The sequence below is a fragment of the Lonchura striata genome, chromosome 5, assembly GCF_050655825.1.
Source record: "Lonchura striata isolate lonStrDom1 chromosome 5, ASM5065582v1, whole genome shotgun sequence".
Classification (NCBI taxonomy): Eukaryota; Metazoa; Chordata; class Aves; order Passeriformes; family Estrildidae; genus Lonchura; species Lonchura striata.
This window is the reverse complement of record NC_140707.1, coordinates 7,317,150-7,337,399: the sequence shown is the minus strand read 5'-3', so window position 1 is coordinate 7,337,399 and position 20,250 is coordinate 7,317,150. Positions and strand designations below refer to the sequence as shown.

Genomic DNA, 20,250 nt, shown 5'->3' with positions numbered 1-20,250 from the left:
AGCCCAGAGCAGGAAAGGCTGAGGGGCTCCTCATCCCAGCCTGGCAGTGCCAGCGAGGAGGGGATGGAGAACACAGAGCCAGGCTCTTCACCAGGGGCCTGGTGGGAGACAGAAGCCAATGGGTGGAAGGGGAAAGAGGGGAGATCAGCCAGGCCAGGAGGAGATGAAATGAGTCAGGCTGGTTTCAGCATTTCCTCAGCACCAAAAGCAGCCTGACCTCCCTTCTCCATCCACCACTGACAGCTTTGCAAATCAGGAATTGTTTGAGCTGTTTTGCCCCCACTTCAGGATGAGCATCCTGATGCAAGAACTTAACTGTGTTTATATCTATCAGAGAACCACTTTTGTCTAAAATCACTTTTAGTATGGAAATCACTTGTGGATGGTGGACTCATCAGGCACTGCTGGGACGTAGCAAATAGCTCAGGGAAGAGCGTGATTGTTATTAAATAGTGTCCTGTTCATCCATGGTCTGTCAGCCATGAAGAGAAACTTTCTGTGCCTCTGAGTCTCACCAGTTCCTGACCCCCAAAGGGCACAAGCCTGATGAGTTGTGGTTCCCACTCCAGTGGTGGCACTGGGACCTCCCTCCATAGCCAGAGCAGAGCTCCCTTGTTCCAAAAAGTCCCTGGCAATGCAGGGATGAAGGAAGTAGGACAGGCTGTGGGGATCAGGGGCAGGGCATGGCCAGGGATTTGGGGTGGTTGTGAGCCCAGGGCAGGACCCGGCCCTTGACCTTGGTGAACCTCATCCCATTGTCCTGGGCCCATGGCTCCAGCCTGTCCAGATCCCTCTGCAGAGCTTTCTGCCCTCCAGCACAGCCACACTCCCACCCAGCCTGGGCTCACCTGGAACTGACTGAAGGTGCCCTCAATGGCCTCATCCAGATCAACAAAAAAGAGATTTCACTGACCTGGCCCCAGTCCTGAGCCCTGGGGACACCCCTGGATGTGACTCTATTCCTCAGCTGCTCCATTCCCAGAGCAGCCTGGGCTGAGCAGAGCTGTGGGGCCAGAGCCGGCTGGGCTGTGCTGGGGAGAGGCCCTTGGTGCTGCCCAGAGCTCAGGGCAGCTGGCAGAGCTGGCAGGGAGCTGGGCTGGGCTGGGAGAGCCTGGCACAGAAACCATCAGTGTCCATCTCAGCCTGGCTGAGCGGGCAGGGGCAGGAAAAGCATCCAAGGTCCACAGGTTCTCTGTGTGGGAGCTGAGCTTGTGGCCCCCTGAGCCCTCCCAAGTGCTGGGGCTGCACCTCCAGCTCCAGAGGAGACGTGACAGATGGGAGCAGAGACAATAATGCCTGGTGTACTCTTTCTTGGGTTTGCTTATACAGTTGGCCTGGAGCCATATGTAGATGAGGTGTTTTGTGTCAGATAACACTGGGAAAGTGATAAGAATAATATTTTTTTAGCTGAAAATTATATTTCACACATAATGCACAATGAGGAAAAAAATACACATAGGATCAAAAGAGCATCTGAATTTTTCAGAGAACGAGAGACTCATTTATGTTAGAGCTGCCAAACCTGTTCAAATACTTTCCTCAGGGCTTCCTTGAGATGAGAGGTGATCACCCGAGGCCAAGGCCAGCCAGAGCTGTCTGTCCTGGCAGTTTTTGGGTGGGATTACTCTTGCATATATGAAAGTTTTCAGGAGGAGTATCTGTTTTGGCCATGGGCACCTGGAAAGATGGATGATTCTTTTCCATAGGAAGGAAAGCACAGAGCCCCAGTTCTCCAGGAGCTGATGAGAGGCAGCCCTCAACATTCCAAGATCAGCTGGATTTGTCAGGTGGCCCCTGGGAGGCCAAGCCAACCAGACCTGTTCCATGTTCCCTTGGTTTCATGGCGCTCTGCAGTGTCCCAATGTTCTGCTTGCTTCTGAAGTGTGGCCCCTTCCTTCCATGAGGCCCCCAGGGTGACAATGGCCCTTGGGTTCCACAAGGCCCCACAGTGTCACAGTGGTCTCACAGAAAGGAAACCACAGAGCCCCTGTGTTTCAGGATCTGATGAACTCTGCAGTCACTGGAGGCCAAGGCCAGGCAGACCTGTCTGTCCTGGCAGGTTTGTCTGTGACCAACCCTTGGATATTTGGAATTGTGACTGTAGAATCCCAATTTCAGCCATTTGTGCCTGGAGGAGAAGGCCAGTTCTTTTCCATAGGAAGGGAAGCATGGATCCCCTGTGTTTGGAAGGCAGGTGAGAGCCCACCTAAGGATGCCAAGGCCAGCCAGACCTGTCTGTAATGGCAGCTTTTGTGCAGGAGCAATCTTTGACTATGGAATTTCTGGATGTGGAATACCAATTTCCGCCATGGACACCTGGCTGAAAGAATGAGATGGATGAAGGATGAAGGATGGTTGTTTTTTATAGGAAGGAAAGGGCAGAGCCCCAGTGTTACAGGGCAGAATAGGGAGACCACCAGAGGCCAAGGCAAGCCAGAGTAGTCGGTCCTGGCAGCTTTTGTCTGGGAGAAACCCTTGCATATAGGGAATTTTGGAGGAAAAGTGTCAGTTTTGGCCATGGTTGCCTGTGCAGGAGGGACAGTTCTTTTCCACAGGAAGAAAAGCACAGAGCCTCAGTGTTTGAAGGCAGGTGAGAGCCAGCTCTCAGGAAGACAAGGTCAAACAGACTTGTTGGTATTGATAGTTTTTGTTTAGGAGCAATCCCTGGACATTGGGAATTTTGAGGGGGGAAACCCATTTTGGCCATGGATGCTTGAATGAGAAGGGCAGTTCTTTTCCATTGGAAGGAAAGCCCAGAGCCCCAGGGCTCTGTTTCAGGGGTACATGAGAAGAAACCCTCGACATGCCAAGGGCAGTTGGACCAGTCAGGCCAAGCCAACCAGACCTGTGACCTGTTCCCTTGGATCCATGGGGCCCTGCAGTGTCACACTGGCCCCTTGTTTCCATGGGGCCCTGCAGTGTCACACTGGTGGTGTCATATTGGATCCTTGGTTCCATGAGGCCCAGATGTGTCACGCTGGCCTCTTGTTTCCATGGGGCTCCATAGTGTCACAATGGTCCCTTGCTTCCATGAGGCCTTGCAGGGTCACAGGGGTCTCCTTGGTGCCACAGGATCACAATGGACCCTTGGTTCCATGGGCACTCACAGTGTCAGAAGGGTCTCCTTGGCTCCATGGGGCCCTGCAGAGCCCCTTGATTCAACGAGGCCTCAAAGTGTCAGAATGGCCTCCAGGATTCCAATGGGCCCGACAATGTCACAATGGACCTTTGGTTCCATGGGGTCCCACACTGTTCCATGAATCCTTAGTTCCATGGGCCCTGCAGCTCCTTGGTTCCATGGTGCCACTCAGTGTGACAGCTGCCCCTTGGCCTGCCAACACTCCACAGTGTCACAATGGCCCCTCGGTTCAATGGGGCCTTGTGGTGTCACAATGGCTCAGTGAGGCCTTTAGTGTCACAGGAGTGTCCCTGATTCCATGAGTGTTGGAACCCTGGATGCTGAGAATGTTAAACTCGCTGTGCTGAAAGGCACAGACTTGCAAGAGAACACTGCATTTGACCTGAGGCTGTGGAGAAGGCTTCCAAAATTGATTAATAGCACTGGGGTTACAGGTGCGTAGTTGGTTAGAGGTGTATACTACCACAGGGTGGGAAAATTAGAGTTTGGGGTTTCAGAACATAGTAATAAATATGAAGCAAGATGGAGGTTTTAGGGTGGAGACACATTCTTCTTATTTACCTTCTTACATTATTCTTTATGGCTTTGGGTGATATTTTGTGATTGGACAGAAAAGTCCGCATTGCTGACTTCGAGGGATCAGTTATTGGGTCAAAAGGGAAAATAATATAGGTGTCATTTCTTGGTTGGATAGTTTTTAAAGACCTTGTAACAAGAAATTATTTGGCCATTTTGTGACTTGCTAATGAAAGACTGCAGAACTCACAGTTGTGAGGCTGCAACACTGATAAGAAACAAGAAGCACCTGAGTCTGAACACGAATTATCGTCTCAGGCACCTAAAATCCTGACCAGGACACAAGTAGAAAAAACAAGCAGAGCACCCACACCTAAGGCCTGGCAGTGTGACAACAGACCATTGGTGTCACTGAGCCCCACAGTGTCACAATGGTCCCCTTGGCCCCACGAGGCTCTGAAGTGCCACAGAGGCCCTTTGGTTTCACAAGGCCTCAAAATGTAGAAATGGTCTCCATGCTTCCATGAGGCCCTGCTGGGTCACAATGGACCTTTGGTTCCAGGATGCCCCAGAGTGACACAATGGTGACACAATGGTGACACAATGGTTCCATTGGACCCTTCATCCCACGGGGACCCACAGTGTTCACTGCAGTCCCCTTGATTCCATGAGGCCCTGCCATGCTCTAATGGACCCCTGGTTCCAGTGGGTCCCAAAGTGTCAGAACAGTCTCCATGGTTCCATGAGGCCCCACAAAGTCACTGTGGTCCCCTTGGTTCCACAGGGCCCCACAGTGCCACAATGGACTCTTGGCTCCACGAGGTGCCACGCTGTGTCACAATGGCTCATGGTTCCATGAGGCCACACAGTTTAACAATGGTCCCTTGGTTCCATGAGGCCTCGCTGTGCCACAATGGACTTGGGGTTCCATGAGCTTTCCTACTGCCAAAAACAGTCTCCCTGGTTCCACAGTGTCACCATGGTCCCGTTGTTCCATGAGGTTCCATGGCAGAACCTTGGTTCCATGGCCACCTTGGTTCCGTGTGACCTTGCAGTGTCACAATGGACCTGTGGTTCCATGAGGCCTTGCTGTGTCAGGATGGCCCCTTGGTTCCAAGAGGTTTCTCAGGGTCACAATGGTCTCCTTGGATCCGTGGTGTCACAATGGACCATTGGTTCAATGTGGCCCCAGTGTGCCAAAATGGATTTTGGCTCCATGGGGTTCTGCTGTGTCACCATGGACCCTTTGTTCCAGGAGTTTGCACAAAGTCACAGCTGACTCCTGGGTTCTGTGAGGCCCCAGGCCACCAAATCTCTGAAATATCAGAACAAGACTCCTTAACACTAATTTGCTATTTAAGAGGGGATCATTTATTCAGGCCTTGGGTCTAGTGAGGGATAACTCCTAACCTTTATGTGGACATGTAACTCTACCAGTGTGTTGCTTATACACAGTCACTAAATGTGTATTACAATTTACCCATTGCCATAAAACCCACCCCAAGTTCCCAGGTTCAGTCCTTGCTTTTTCTATCACTGCATTCTTGAGCCAGATGTCTTCTACACTTCCAACTGTCCTTGCTGGAAAAGCAGCTCCTGCACGCCTTGTTCCTGTGTTAAAAGTTCCCAGGCACGGTAAAAATGGAATTAACCCTTTGGGTATCAAGGCCAAGGCTTTGTGTGGCCAGGCAGGGGCAGCAGGAGGCAGAGCTGCCAGCAAAGGAAGGGCCAGCGAGGTGGGGCAGCCGGGGGTGACGACAGCCTGCAGGGACAGAGGCGCAGGGCAGGGACACTGTGGGACAGCCTGGGCTGCAGAGGGCTCAGGGATGTGCAGCAGCTGCAAGGCCCTGACAGAGCCAACCTGTGCAGCCCTTTGGCCATGGCTGCTGGCCCTGGGCCTGAGGCCACGAGGGGACAAGTGACCCTTGCAGCCCTGGGGCCTCAGTGCCTCCTTGTCCCTGCTCAGCAGCCTGGCAGGGGCAGCCCCATGGTCCTGCCCTTGGCACTGCCCATCCCCACATGCCAGTGCCCATCCCGGGAAGAGCCCTGAGCAATGAGGGAGGGACAGGATCTGCCTTGCCAGGGGCTGCGGCTCAGGCCTGGGCCCTTTGCATTCCTGAAACACATCCAGGTTTGCTCAGCACCAGAGACACCAACCCCTTGCTTGTCCCCAGCTGTCATCACTGACTCCAGTGTTCTGCACTGACTGTAACCTGGGGACACTTTCTCAGTCCTGTCCCTCAGTGGGACCCATTAAAACTTCAAGAAACTTTGGAGTTTTAATTTAACTTTGAGTTCTTGAGAAGTTTTTTGAAGACACTCTCAGGGACTGAGTCTGATGCAAACAACACCAAAGCCCTGAGAAGGTCAATAAAGTTCTCCTATTCCAGTTGTGGAGAAAGATTTCAAAGTGCTTGTAAGAAATGCACATTCCCGTTTTAAAGGGTGTATTTTATTACATTTCTCTTTAGATCAGAGGCGATTGCAGCATTCTGTGATTGATATTGAGCCAGGGTCTCCCCACAGGAGCTCTGGCCTGCTCAGAGAAGCTGTGCCCTGAGCTCTGGCCCAGCGTGGACAACCTTGCTCCACATTGCCCCAGCCCATCCTGTCTGTCCTCACTCACCTGGGACCTGCTGTGCCTGCAGAGCTGGCTGCACCCAGCCTAAGAGGGGCTTTCCCTTTTTCTATGTTTGGAGCAATCTAAAACCCCTGAGTTTCCCCATGAAAACAGACACCCTCCTCAGGTGTGTGCCAGCCCAAGGTGCCACCAAAACCACTCCAGACCTGCCCTGAGCCAGCTGTGAGGGTCGATCATCAACCCCAGCTGCACTGGGCACTGCAAGGGGCTGTGGCCATGGGCACTGCACTGACCCCACTGCTGGGTTTGGCTGCCACGGCAGCCCTGAGAAATTAAACTGTCCTTGGAAACACTGGGGAGGACTGGGACATACTGGGGAACACTGGGAATGCTGTGGGGTACACTCGGACATACTGGGAGTGAAACTGTTGGGGTCTGGGACAGCCTGGGAACATGAGGAACACTGAGGGGGAATCTGGGTGGGCTGGGATGGACTATGGGGGTACACTGGGACATACTGGGAGTGAAACTGGGGGATACTGGGACAAACTAGGGACATTGTGGGGAAGACTGGGCAATACTGGGGCATACTGTGGATGACATTGGGATGAACTGGGAGGGCCTGGGAATGAACTCAGGTGTATTGGGAGGGACTGGGCTGTACTGGGAAAGATTGGAGGGGAACTCGGTTTCTACTGGGCTGTACTGGGGATGAACTGGGCTGTGCTAGGACGCCCTGGAGGGGCACTGGAGCTGTACTGGAATGGGCTGTTCCCGTCCCCGCCACCTCCCATTGGCGGAGGGTCCCGCCCATCACTGCTTCCAACCAATAAGCGTCAGGGATCATGGCTTTGGGGGCGGTGCCTGGGGTCTGCGCCATCTTTTCTTTTGCCTACAACTCCCGTCATGCTCTGCGGCCCCATAGAGCCCCATTAGGGCCGGGACTACAACGCCCGTCATGCCCCGCGCTCCACAGAACCCCGGTACCGCCCCCATCTGTCCCATCAGTGTCCCCCAGACCCTCCGGGATCCCCAAGTGCCCCTCAGCGCCCATTCGGGACCCCCTAAAACCGTCCTCGGATCCCCTGAGTGCTCCCAGCCCCACAGGTGCCCGGTACAGCCACTTCTGGGAATTCCTCTCCTCTCATCCCCCGCGGCCCCAGAGCCCCTCAGAACACAGTTCTGCGCCTAAAATTCCTGCCGCGCCCTGCGCCCTGAGGAACCCGGTTAAATCTCCCCAAGCTCCCCCGAGTGCTCCCCGGACCCCGAAGGGCCCCAAATTCCCCTCGCTGACCTCCAGGGCCCCGGACCCCCGAGTGCTCCCCCGGACCCCGAACTGCCCCTCAGGATCCCTGAGTGCCCCTCCAAGCGCCCGCCCGGCTCCCCCAGGGGTCCCCAGACCCTCAAGTTCTCTCTGAATTCCCTCCCCAGACACAAAACTGCCCCAAATGTGCCCAGAAATGTCTCCGTGTGCGCAAAGTGGCCGCTTTTACCCTGTCTGTGAAAATGATAAAAATGATGATAAAAATAATACAAATAAAGGAAAATACAATAAAGGGGGTAAAATCAATAGCCAATAGTGGTCAATGAATTAATGAAGGGAATTGTGTTACTTAGAACCAATGACCAATCAGTTTTTGGTTGCAAAAAACATACAGAGATTTTTTTATAGAAGCATTAAGATGAAATGTTAAAATATAGAATAATATTTTTATGCATAAGCAAAATAAAATTTTAATTATTATTATCAAAAATCAATCAGTTTAATTAATTTAATTAAAAATTCACTTAATTTTAATTATGAAGAAAAATGCACAATTTTTAAAAAATGTTTTGGGATGTCAGTCCCAGGTGGGCAATATCAGGGAGTAAGGGGATGTGGTAAATGGATGTGATTCATGCTGAATAAGTTGTTGTCCTAGATTGCAAGGCAAGATGTATTCAATTGCCATCTGTTAGAGGTTGGTTCACTGCATTGTTTATTTTATCTTTTTATTTTCTTCCCTAATAAAGAACTGTTATTCCTGCTCCCATATTTTTGCCTGAGAGTCGCCCTTAACTTCAAATTTATAGCAATTTACAGGGAGGGGGTCTACATTTATTTTTTTCCCCATTTCAGGGAGGGTCCTGCCTTCCTTAGCAGACTCCTGTCTTTGCAAACCAAGACAGATTTTGGCACCCAACGTGCAGCTCGAGGGCACAGAAACAAAAAAGAGAATAACAGTTCTTGAGTAATCCAATTTCTGTGTGCTGCTACAGAAACCTCGTTCAGCGGCACCCTGTGCTCCAGCCTGCCCTGGTTTGGGTGGCACGGAACCGTGGCTGCATTTCTCCATTTGCAGGCCCTGATCTAAACACGGCTCCTACAGCCAAGGCTGCTGTGGCTGTTCTCCGGTTTGTTTTATGGGTGAATAAAGGGAAGAATTCATGCATCTTTAACTTCCTCTGGGAAGCAGGCACATGGATTCACAGCTGTCACACACTGACTGTGTGCTTTTGGGGTTACTTTAATAGTGGCACCTACTGTGAGGAAATGACACCAGGGGAAATTTTCTCCCAACCCTTTAACCATCTCTTTGGGTTTGCCCCACCAGTTTGTGAAGGGCTCAGATCCACTCCAAATACCAATGATCTCATACAGGGGCTGTGTTGCTGTTAGCCCTGTTCTATTTGGCACTGAGAGACGAGGGAAGATTAACCTGGAAAACCACCCTGACACCCAGCCCAGAACCTGACACGGCCCCAGAGACCAGGGATGCTGCTGCCCCAGAGCCTGACCCTGCCCCACAGCCACCCCAGATATGAACCACCCAGACTGGGTGGGGGTCTGGTGAGGGAGATGCAGGCCCCTGCCCCAAAAAAGGAGAGTCTGATGGGGCAGCAGTGGAACCCACAGATGTTACAACTGTCCAGGTTCCAGCTGAGCCACAAAGGCAGCCACAGCCAGCAGCAGTCGCCCCTGTGGAAACAAGGAGGTCTAAGATGGAATCAGAGCACCCAGATAAGGGAAGGCCCTCACAACCCATAGGGGAACCAAAGGTTGCGATCATCACCGAGTCCCTGACGCACAAAAGTCTCTGTAACCTGCACAAGGACATTGAATGACGGAGACGTGAAGCTTATACAACCTGACTGCTTCAAGTCTGAGACCTCATGGGTACAGGTGTCCAGCTGGATGGTGGTGAGGCAAGGAATTTGGGACCCTTAACCCAAAGCTCAGGTATGAATCAGATTTTTGTAAGGGAGCCAGGGTCCCTTTCCCTCTGGGAGTGGATTTTAATGAGTGTCAGAGAGAGGTTTGTCCACAGGGAGAGAATGCAGGAGCACCAGCACAGAACGTGCTGGGAAACCCTTGAGGAAGGGATCCAAGAGCTGAGGGAAGTGGCAGCATTGGAGGTACTCTTTGGGAGGGATGGACAGCATGATACTGACCCCGACAAGGTCAGGTGCACAGAGCAAATGCTGTGGAGTCTGGCAAGGCTGGGGCCATCTCAGTACACCACCTTCATTGCCACGATCAATGCCGATAACAGCCGAGAGACAGTGGGCTCTGCTGCCAGCAGCTGAGAAATTGTGAGAGTATGATCCATGGCCCAGTGCAGGCTCATGGCTCTGCTGTGGGCAAGGAACTCAAAGAGGAGATGAGGGAGATGAGGGTGGAGGTGAGGAGGAACAGTTCCCACATTGCCCCAGTGCGAGTCACAGGCCCCAAAGTCAGAGCCCAACGTTCCCCAGCCAGAGAGAGAGGGTACGCCCCACGGGCTGGCCTGGGGTTCTTTCTGCGTGACCATGGGGAAGACATGGGAAGGTGGGATGGGAAACCCATTTCTGTCCTGGCAGCGTGGGTGAGTCAGCTCAAGGAGGGAAGCACTGACCAAGGGAATTCCAGTAAAGTGAAGGCAGCCTCAGCCTCCCATGACCAAGCTGCCGGGTATGATCTGTCAGATCTCCTTGAAAGTACCTATACCATGTGGGCTTAGGAAAGAAATAATAACCAGTGTTAGAGGGGCCCTGTCTCTAGCCAGGGAGAGGCACGGGAAAACCGGATCTTCTGGACAGTGTGGATCCGATGGCCTGGCACATCAGAGCCACAAAAATATGATGCTTTAGTTGATACTGGTGCACAGTGTACTCTGATACCATCGGGACATGTGGGGGCAGAGCCTGTTTCCATTGCTGGTGTGACAGGGGGATCACAACAATTGACTCTGGTGGAAGCTGAGGTGAGCCTGACTGGGAAGGAGTGGAAGAAACATCCTATAGTGACTGGCCCAGATGCTCCGTGTATCCTAGGCATAGACTTCCTCCGGAACAGATATTACAAAGACCCAAAGGGACTCAGGTGGGCTTTTGGCATAGCTGCTGCAGAGGCAGAGGACATTAGGCAATTGAACACCTTGCCTGGACTGTCAGAGAACCCATCTGCAGTAGGACTCCTGAGGCTGGAAGAGCAACAAGTACCAATTGCCACCTCGACAGTGCACCACCGGCAGTATTGAACGAATTGGGATGCCGTGATCCCCATCCACAGAATGATCCGTGAGCTGGAGAGCCAAGGGGTGGTCAGTAAGGCCCACTCACCCTTCCACAGCCCCATCTGTCCTGTGCGCAAATCTGACAAAGAATGGAGATTGACTGTGGACTATTGTGGCTTGAATAAAGTAACTCCACAGCGCTGCTGTGCTGGACATGCTGGAACTCCAGTACGAGCTGGAGTCCAAGGCAGCAGAGTGGTACGCCACTGCTGACATTGCTAATGCGTTTTTCTCCATTCCTCTGGCAGCAGAATGCAGGCCTCAGTTTGCTTTCACCTGGAGGGGCGTGCAGTACTCCTGGAACCGACTGCCCCAGTGGTGGAAGCACAGCCCCACCATCTGCCATAGACTGATCCAGGCTCCACTGGAAAAGGGAGAAACTCCAGAACACTTGCAGTACATCAGTGATATCACTGGTGGGGGAACACAGCAATGGAAGTGTTTGAGAAAGGAGAGAGGATCGTCCAGGTTCTGCTGGAAGCTTTGCCATCAAGAAGAGCAAAGTCAAGGGTCCTGCCTGAGAGATCCAGTTCCTGGGGTAAAGTGGCAAGATGGACAGAGTCAGATTCCAACTGAGGTCATCAATAAGATCACCGTGATGTCTCTATCCACCACCAAGAAGGAAACACAAGCTTTCCTAGGTGCCATAGGTTTTTGGAGAATGCACATTCTCAAGTATGGCCAGATTTTGAGCCCTCCCTACCTGGTCGCCCACAAAAAAACCAATTTCCACTGGGGCCCTGAGCAGCAAACAAGCTTTCACCCAGATCAAGCAGGAGATCGCTCATGCTGTAGCCCTTGGCCCAGTCAGGACAGGACCAGATTTCAGAAGTGTCTTCAAAGTGGATAGACTATATTGAAAACAATGCAGAGAGAATTGTTTTGTCCTTTTAACTTTTCTTATTTATATCTTGATATCAGCAATATCCAATTGATATTGACCCCCAGCACCTTGTTATGCAATCTGAATACATATGAAAATCATGATCCTTCATGGCTAACAATCAATAACACTTCGTCCCTGCCTCCCCCCCGCCACCATTTCCCTCATCCAACCCCTGGCATTCCTATGCATCAGGAATCTTGTGGCCAGCAGGACCAGGGCAGTGATTCTTCCCCTGCGAGACAGAGTGAAAATTTAACAGGGTAGAAATCCATTTGGATTTAGGTGAAATGTGCTCCTTTGAGCTTGCTAACATGAGTGAAATATGCTGTTTAGTCTGGTAACTGCAGCACTAGCAAAGTTGCCCCAGCTAAAGAGAAAGAATGCAAATTTCCACACTAAAAAGAGATAAGAAAGACTGCTTGGGCCTTTAAACAGACCACGCAGAGTGACCCAGGAGTTCTTTCTGTACTTTCTGACAAGAACAAGTGTAACTAGCTGTAAGTGTAACATGAAATCATGAGAATGAATATGCATGAACCTATTGTGAAATTCTATGCCTATGGAAATTAATTAAGGGTAATAAAAAAGGTTTGGGACTTCTCAGGGGTGCGCATGTCCATTGAAGGGCAATGAGTCCCTACATGTGTCCAGCGCTGTAAATAAACATACCATTCTTTACAAATCTTTATTGGAATTGTGGGGTTTTTAGTTTTCATCCACATTTCACCTGTGCTGGGCACTGGTTGGGCAGCACCTCGAGTGCTGGGTCCAGTTCTGGGGTCCCCAATTTAGGAAGTGTCCAGGACACTGCAGCACCAAGGAATTCATTGTGGCACTCTGAGGCTTCATGGAACCAAGAGGCCACTGTGACCCTGCAGTGCCTTGTGGAACCATGCAGAGCTTTTTGACAGAGCAAGACCTCGTGTCATAATGGGGCCATTGTGACCCTGCAGGGCCCTATGGAACCGAGGGGCCAGTGCTGCCCCTCAGGAACTCACGGAATGCAGGAAACATGTTTGACACTGTGGTGGCCCTTGGGACCAAGAGGCCATTGTGACACTGTGGGACCAAGGAGAGCATTGCTGCCCTGCCAGACCTCATGGAACCAAGGATGCACTGTGACACTGCAGGGCCTTGGGGGACCATGGTGACATTGTGACACTGCAGGGCCCAAGGATCCAAGGGACTTTGTGACACCAAGGGTTCCCATGGAACCAAAGGGACATTGTGACACTGGGAGGCCTCATGGAATCATGGAGACCACTGGGACACTCTGGGGCCTCATGGAACCCTGGTGACACCAAGTTGTCTAGAAGTGTTGATCTGCTGGAGGGTAGGAGGGTTCTGCACAGGGCCCTGGACAGGCTGGATCCAGGGCCCAAATCCATCAAGGTGAGGTTTAACAAGTCCAAGTGCCGGGTCCTGCACTTTGGCCACAACAACCCCTGCAGCACTACAGGCTGGGGACAGAGGGCTGGACAGCAGCCAGGCAGAAAGGGACCTGCAGGGACTGATGGACAGCAGGCTGGACATGAGCCAGCAGTGTGCCCAGGTGGCCAAGAAGGCCAATGGCTCCTGGCCTGGATCAGGAATGGTGTGGCCAGCAGAAGCAGGGCAGTGATCCTTCCCCTGTGCTGGGCACTGGTTCGGCAGCACCTCGAGTGCTGTGTCTGGTTTGGGACCCCCAATTTAGGGCGGACATGGAGGGGCTAGAGCATGTCCAGAGAAAGGCAACAAGGCTGGTGAGGGGTCTGGAGCACAAGTACTGTGAAGAGCAGCTGAGTGAGCTGGGGTATTTGATCCTGGAGAAGAGGAAGCTCAGGGAAGACAAGGTGGTGTCAGGGCACAGGTTGGACTTGATGACCTCCAAGGACTTTTCCAGCCTTGTTGATTCTGGGATTCTCTGAAACCACCCTTGGAGCAGTTGCAGAAGGAGCCCTGGGCCTCCTCTTCAGAAGCTCCAGCAGCCCAGGTCCCTCAGCTTCTCCTCACAGCCCCAAAGCCCATCCTGTCAGTCCTGCAGAGCCTCTGCAGCTCCTCCTCACTGCCCAGAACAGGGAGCCCCACAGCCAGACACAGCAGCCCAGATGTGCACCCCTGGCCTGGGGTGCCTCTGGCAAGGGAGCAGCACCAGGCACTGCAGGAGCCTGCAGACAATTCCTGCAGCACTTGTGGGATGATCCTGCTCCCCAAGGGATGTTCCCAATGTGCCAAGTCAGGAACTGCAATGGAGAGTGGGGCCAGAGAGGAAAGGGCAAACAGGGATGGTCTGTGTGCAGAGGAGGGAACAGGGCTGGGCAAGAGGAAGAAATTTGTATCAGGAAGAGTAAAGAAAGCAAAGGTGAAGCCAAGGAAATGCTCAGGGCAGTTTGGGGGTGGCTGCCAGGCAGCTCTGGCTCTGAGCAGCAGCGTCTGCAGTGGGACAGGAAACTCCCAGCTGATGGGAACAAACTTTCTGGCTGACTGCAGAGGCCAGGACAAAGCTGAGTGGTTTCCCTGGTGTCCCCAGCCCTTCCTGGCCCCAGGGGCTGATGGCATTTGTGCTGCCTCAGGTTCATGTCCCCACAGCACCAGCATGGGGATGCTCCCACCTGCTGTGTGCAATGCAAACAGGGGCTGCTGAGCCAGTGCTGCCGTGTCTGTGCCTGCAAGGATGCGGCACCTCTGTGAGCTGGGGGAGAGGCCAGGGCTGCAGAGGGGGGATGTTGTTGGCAGCTCCATGAGGACGCTCTGGGACGCTGCCCTGGGCTGTGCAGCGCACTGGGGATGGATCAGCCCCTGCTCTGCTGCTCCTTCCCGTCTCCCCCAGGGCCCTTGCAGAGCACCAGCCATGCTGTTTGCCCCCAGCCTGCCCACGGCCAGCCTGGGGCTGCTCACGGGGGTTTTCTGTGCTGAGCATTGGCCTGGCCGTGTTCTTGAGAGAGCCTGGGCAAGGAGCCTGGAGCCCCCAGGCCCTGGCCTGAGGTGTCAGTGCTGCCCCAGCAGTGCCCATGGCCTGTCCCTGCTGCAGCCCCGGCACTGCCACCCCCAGGACTGTGCCCGGCCCCGAGAGCACTCAGGCCCTGCAGCAACACCAGGGCCACCAGGGCAGTGGGGCAGGGCCACGGGAGCAGCACTGGCAGCACCAAGTGCTGCTGCTCCTGGGCACAGCTGCTGTGCCAGCCCTGATCTGCCCCAGCTCTGCACACAGACATTGCTGCTGCAGCTCCAGAGAAGGCAACAAAAGGGCATCTCTGCAGAAAACTGTGCTGGGACATCCTTTAGTTCCTTTAAAAACACTGAGAGCACAGCCCCTCAATGACACAGTCTGTGGCCACAGGGAAGGTGGGGAGAAATAAAATGAGAAATGACACAAATAATGACATTTCTTTGTGGACAACATTAAAATGTAAAACAAAGAAAAAGAACCTCCAAGAGGAAAACAACAAGAAGTATCAAAGATAACTTTTATTACAAGTGATTTCCAGAAATTGGCCTGCACTTTGATGTTCCTGAAAGCATCCAGTCATCTGTCTCCACACTGCAGCCTTGGGCTCCTGGTTCCTCAGGCTGTAGATGAGGGGGTTCAGGCCTGGAGGCACCACTGAGTACAGAACTGACAGTGCAAGATCCAGGGATGGGGAGGAGATCAAGGGGGGCTTCAGGTGAGCAAACATCATAGTGCTGACAAAAAGGGAGACCACAGCCAGGTGAGGGAGGCAGGTGGAAAAGGCTTTGTGCCGTCCCTGCTCAGAGGGGATCCTCAGCACAGTCCTGAAGATCTGCACATAGGAGAAAACAATGAACACAAAACAACCTAGTCCTAAACAAGCAGTAACTTCAATGAGCCTGAGTTCCCTGATGTAGGATTTAGACCAGGAGAGCTTGAGGATCTGTGGGATTTCACAGAAGAACTGGCCCAGGGCATTGCCATGGCACAGGGGCAGGGAAAATGTATTGGCTGTGTGCAGCAGAGCATTGAGAAAGGCACTGGCCCAGGCAGCTGCTGCCATGTGGGCACAAGCTCTGCTGCCCAGGAGGGTCCCGTAGTGCAGGGGTTTGCAGATGGACATGTAGCGGTCATAGCACATGATGGTCAGCAGGGAAAGCTCTGCTGAGATGAAGAACAGAAAGAAAAAGAGCTGTGCAGCACATCCTGTGTAGGAGATGTTTCTGGTGTCCCAGAGGGAATTGTGCATGGCTTTGGGGACAGTGGTGCAGATGGAGCCCAGGTCACTGAGGGCCAGGTTGAGCAGGAAGAAGAACATGGGCGTGTGCAGGTGGTGGCCGCAGGCTACGGCGCTGATGATGAGGCCGTTGCCCAGGAGGGCAGCCAGGGAGATGCCCAGGAAGAGGCAGAAGTGCAGGAGCTGCAGCTGCCGCGTGTCTGCCAGTGCCAGCAGGAGGAAGTGGCTGATGGAGCTGCTGTTGGACATTTGCTGTGGCTCACCTGGGCACCTGTTCATGGAGAAAGGACAGTGAAGAATTAGAGGCAATGCCTGTAACCAAAATCAAAGACATTTCCCATACCCCCTCCCCTAGAACACACATAGACAGTCTTTTGTGTTCTACAATTCTGGGGTTTTCTTCATAAACACCCTTATATGAGTACTGCTGTTCCTGGAAGTCAGAAATCCTCAGCATTTCTGCTTCACTCAGGGAGAAATGAATAAGTTCTGTGCAGCAAAGTGATGAGAGGAGAGTGAAGGGAGATGCTCTGTCATTCTGACCTCTTTAGAATTTCTCTGGGCTTTAACCTTTCTCTGGATTAGGATGATCAGCTTCAAACATTTTCCCTAAAAAACCCCCAGGTACTGCTGAGAGTAGATGGATCCACCACAGCCCAGCTGCACATTTGTAGGCAAGGACTCACATTGCTCATTTCACCAACCCAGAAGCATTTTCAGTCTCAGAACACTTCTGCCTTTCCCCATCAATCTTATAACTCAGAGATGCTCTAGGACATGTTTGCACCCTGGATTGAAGCTCACAGCTTGGACTGGAATCTCAGGGACACTTCCAAGTGTCCTTCTGATGGCACTGGATGAAGGGAGGTGCAGCTCCTTCCCTGGCTGCACTGCCAGCATTGCCCAGAGCCGGGCACTGGGGACAGCTGTGTCACCCTGAGCCAGCTGTGCCCCTGCCAGAGCCCCCAGTGCCGGGCAGCTGCTCCCAGCCCTGTGCTCTGCAGAGGGAACTGGGCCCGGGGCTGCAGAGCTGCCCCACGGCTCTGCTGCAGCTCTGCCTGCACAGGAGGGGCTGCACGCCTTGGAGCCCCGGCCCTGAGGGCAGAGGCTTGGCTGGGGCACAGGAGGGAGGGGGCTTGTGCAGAGGGAGGGGCTGCACTGGAGGGGATCCTCTGGACATCTCTAAACTCTCCCTGCCTCAGCATTTCTGGGTTTTGTTTTCTCTCCTTCCCTGATCTCTCTGCTTCCTGGAGATTTTCCTCCTGCAGGTGTTTCCCTGTGCCTCATCTCTCCCTGCCAGCACTCCCAGACCCCAAATCTCTGTGCCCTCTCCTTGGCCTGACAGAACCCTGCCTGTTTGCAGGGCACAGGCTGGGGGCAGGTTCTGTTTGCAGCTGGGAGAAAGGACAGCTCAGACTGAGCCTGATGGCTCCAGCAAAGGTGATGCTGGGGCTGTCCATGGGCAGAGGGGCTGAAAGCACATTAGGGATCTCCTGTGAATCTCTAGATCACTAAAAGTAACAGTTCAGATACCTCAGGCAATTCTCAAAATTCCTAATCAACCTTTAATATTTATCCCCCATCCCTGCTATTCTCCAATAGTAGAAAACAGAATACAAAGTCTTTGAAATGTCCTCATTTTTATAAAAATCCTTGTCTTGGAAATATTCTATGGAGGATCAGAAGCCCTCACCATGTCAGAGCTCCATGAGCATTTCACGTCCCCTGCACCAGAAATACTCAGTACTCACAGGATCTGTGGGCATTGGCATGTTCCAGCTTTAGGAGATCTCTCCAGGAGCTGCAGCTGCATTGTCCTGCAGCCAGAGGTTCCTGTGCCAAGGGCTGGCAGTGATTCTGCCCCAGGCACTTCTCAGCCCCTTCCCAGCCCTGACTGATTGAAGCTTTCTGTGCCTCTGTGCTGTGCCCGGGCTGGCTGCAGGCAGTGCCCTGTTATAGGGAATGCCGCGGGAGACAAGACTCATGATATCATGATCATCAAGTCTCAGTTTATTGTAACAGATTACACAGTTTATATATGTTCGTTAATTAGCTCATACATATTGCAAAAGCCAAGCTCATGATTGGTTGCTACGTGACTTGTACTATTATCTTAAAAGTATCTTTGTGATCGATACTTGCCTGTCCAGCTGGCCTTGCAGTTAGAACAGCTTAGTACCCCTTTGTTCTCTATCTATTTCTACATACCAAGCAGTTTCAATATCCTGCTTTCTGCACACCATCTACTCTTCAGGGTCATGCAAACTTTGCAGCAGTCACGTAGCCCTCCCTATTTGGATTAATTTTACAGTATCATGTCCCCTGTTGTACAACCATTCCTCTGTCAGGCTCTCTTCACATCTCACCCCCCAGAAGATGTGTGGCTCATCCCGCACCTCTGTACCTGCCCCTAAAACATCAGTGTCTGTAACCCCATTGGCCCATGCCTTATCCCAGCCCACCTAGGAGCCCCTGATAAGGGGGCTCCGAGAAGCCATGCGGCCGCTTGGAACCTCTTCCCGCTCTTGGAACTTCTCCCCTCTCTTAGAACTTCCTCCCCTCTTAGAACCTCTCCCTCCCCCCCTGGAGCTTCCCCTCTCCTAAACCCTCCTTTTGTCTCTCCCCTCCCCTGCCTTCTTAAACCCGGCCACATGCTACGCCTGAGAGCACGAGGCTCGGACCTTCCTACACCCCCAATAAACCTTTTTCCCCAAGAGCAACCTTCAGAGATCTCTGCCTCCCTCCACCCACACCGTGCTGGAGCGTGGTCATCCCGCATTTAGGTCCCTGGGCTATTTGTTTATTGAGTTGAAAAGACTAAAGTGGTTTCAGTGGTATAATATACACATCGCTTGTCAGGTTGAGATCAAAGCAGCTTTAGCTATAAGAGAATAGAAGATGTCTGCACTTGGCAAACTCTTATTTTTCCTCCACATATGCTGTACATTCATCAAAGAGCATCTTCACAAGTCATACTTTCAGCTGTCAGCCACTCCTAAAACTATTGCAGCTGCCTTCCTTTCTTCCTCAAAAAGATAGAATGGGGCTTTTTTCAGCCCCAGCCATCCTTCTCACTGTGCAGAGATAGGGACTGTGTAGTGCCATACAAGTTCCTCAGCCTGGGGACAGGTGCTCATTCTCTCCTGCCTCCAATGGTGTGAGTAACAAACTTGCAAGCAGGAGTCACTAACAGAAGCAGGTGTCTCTCACTTTTTTTCTTTTTCTCTCTTGTTTTTTGTTGTCACTTTCCAGTATTCTGTGAGCAATAAAAATCCTTAAATATTTGCAGGGGAAACTAAATTTTTTGTTCTTGTTTTTGCTTGACTAAAAATCTGGGGGTTTGCCAAGATACAGATCAAACCAACAGCAATCACTGTCAGTGGTATTTTTTTCCATGTTGAAAAAGTTTAACAATTAAATTCCATCATTTACTCTGACATGTTGAGATATCAGTCACTATTGCATGGGCCAAGCACTTATTCTGGATTATATCTCCCAGTTATATAACCAAGTATTCCTTCAGTACGATGGTCTTTTTGCTAAAAGATTTGATGTTCCATAGAAGATGCAATTACTGTACAGAGTTTGTGCATAAAAAGAAAAATCCTCAATCTCTGACATATGTATAGAGCTGACAAAGGAAAGAAATTCAGTATCAGAGCTGGGTAAAATGGCTCATGGTTCAAGTGGTTGTTTTTAATGCTTTTAATAAAAAAATCCTCTGCTGTTGTTTTTAAATACATGTAGTCAAATCTGGAAATTTGAGCATAAGAACATAATGTAGCCACAGTAGGATAATGGACTGAAAAAAATAACCACTGAAAAGACTGAATAAAAAATAAACACTCCCCACTTTGTCCCCCAATTTTTCTGGAATTGTTTAAAGCTAAAAACTACAAAACCAAAATTTACAGAGCTATTTTTTCTGAAGTGTGGACTATACAGTAGTGATAATGAAAATGAGAACAAGCCTCCTGGGATGGTTGTGCTACTTTGCCCTGCCAGATACAGAAACATTTCTATACTTTAAGTATTTTATGTTGTTTTAAATTTTATTTCATTTCTAGGGAACAACAGTACCTCAGGTCATTTTGATGTCAGATTGTATTTCACATCATTTCTGTATGAGGTGCATTTCTTTTCTTTGGATACTTCAGGAAAACATTATGAGGAGCCTGAAAATTGATTATATGAGCTGTGGTCAGGATGCAGCCTTACAGAAAAATCATGAGCACTAAACTTTCCTTGCCAGCAACAATTAAAATATGTAAACCAGCATTTTAAAGAGTTTGAGTTGAATGGTGATGACTTTAAATGGCTTTTTAAAGATGGTGACAAAAGTACTTATGGGTATTTTCCCCTATACTCATACAATTCTGTGTCTTTAATGCACTGTAATCATAATAAATATTTCCAGAACTGAAGAA

At 51.4% G+C, this 20,250-nt stretch overlaps 2 protein-coding genes across 2 annotated transcripts in view; one reads left to right on the top strand and one right to left on the bottom strand.

The window, feature by feature from the left end:
• LOC144247626 (uncharacterized) overlaps nucleotides 1-20,250 on the top strand; it is a 169,588-nt gene that overhangs the window by 133,049 nt on the left and 16,289 nt on the right. The gene's annotated exons all lie outside the window — the stretch shown is intronic.
• LOC146767206 (olfactory receptor 14I1-like) lies at nucleotides 14,819-16,705 on the bottom strand. The gene has a single exon (XM_085581180.1). It carries the CDS (start codon nucleotides 16,100-16,102, stop codon nucleotides 15,092-15,094), a length of 1,011 nt encoding a protein of 336 aa, XP_085437306.1. The 5' UTR covers nucleotides 16,103-16,705; the 3' UTR covers nucleotides 14,819-15,091.

What these genes read in the sequence shown, in the direction of transcription:
- LOC146767206 (XM_085581180.1), bottom strand. Translation starts at nt 16,102, where the DNA reads ATGAACAGGTGCCCAGGTGAGCCACAGCAAATGTCCAACAGCAGCTCC.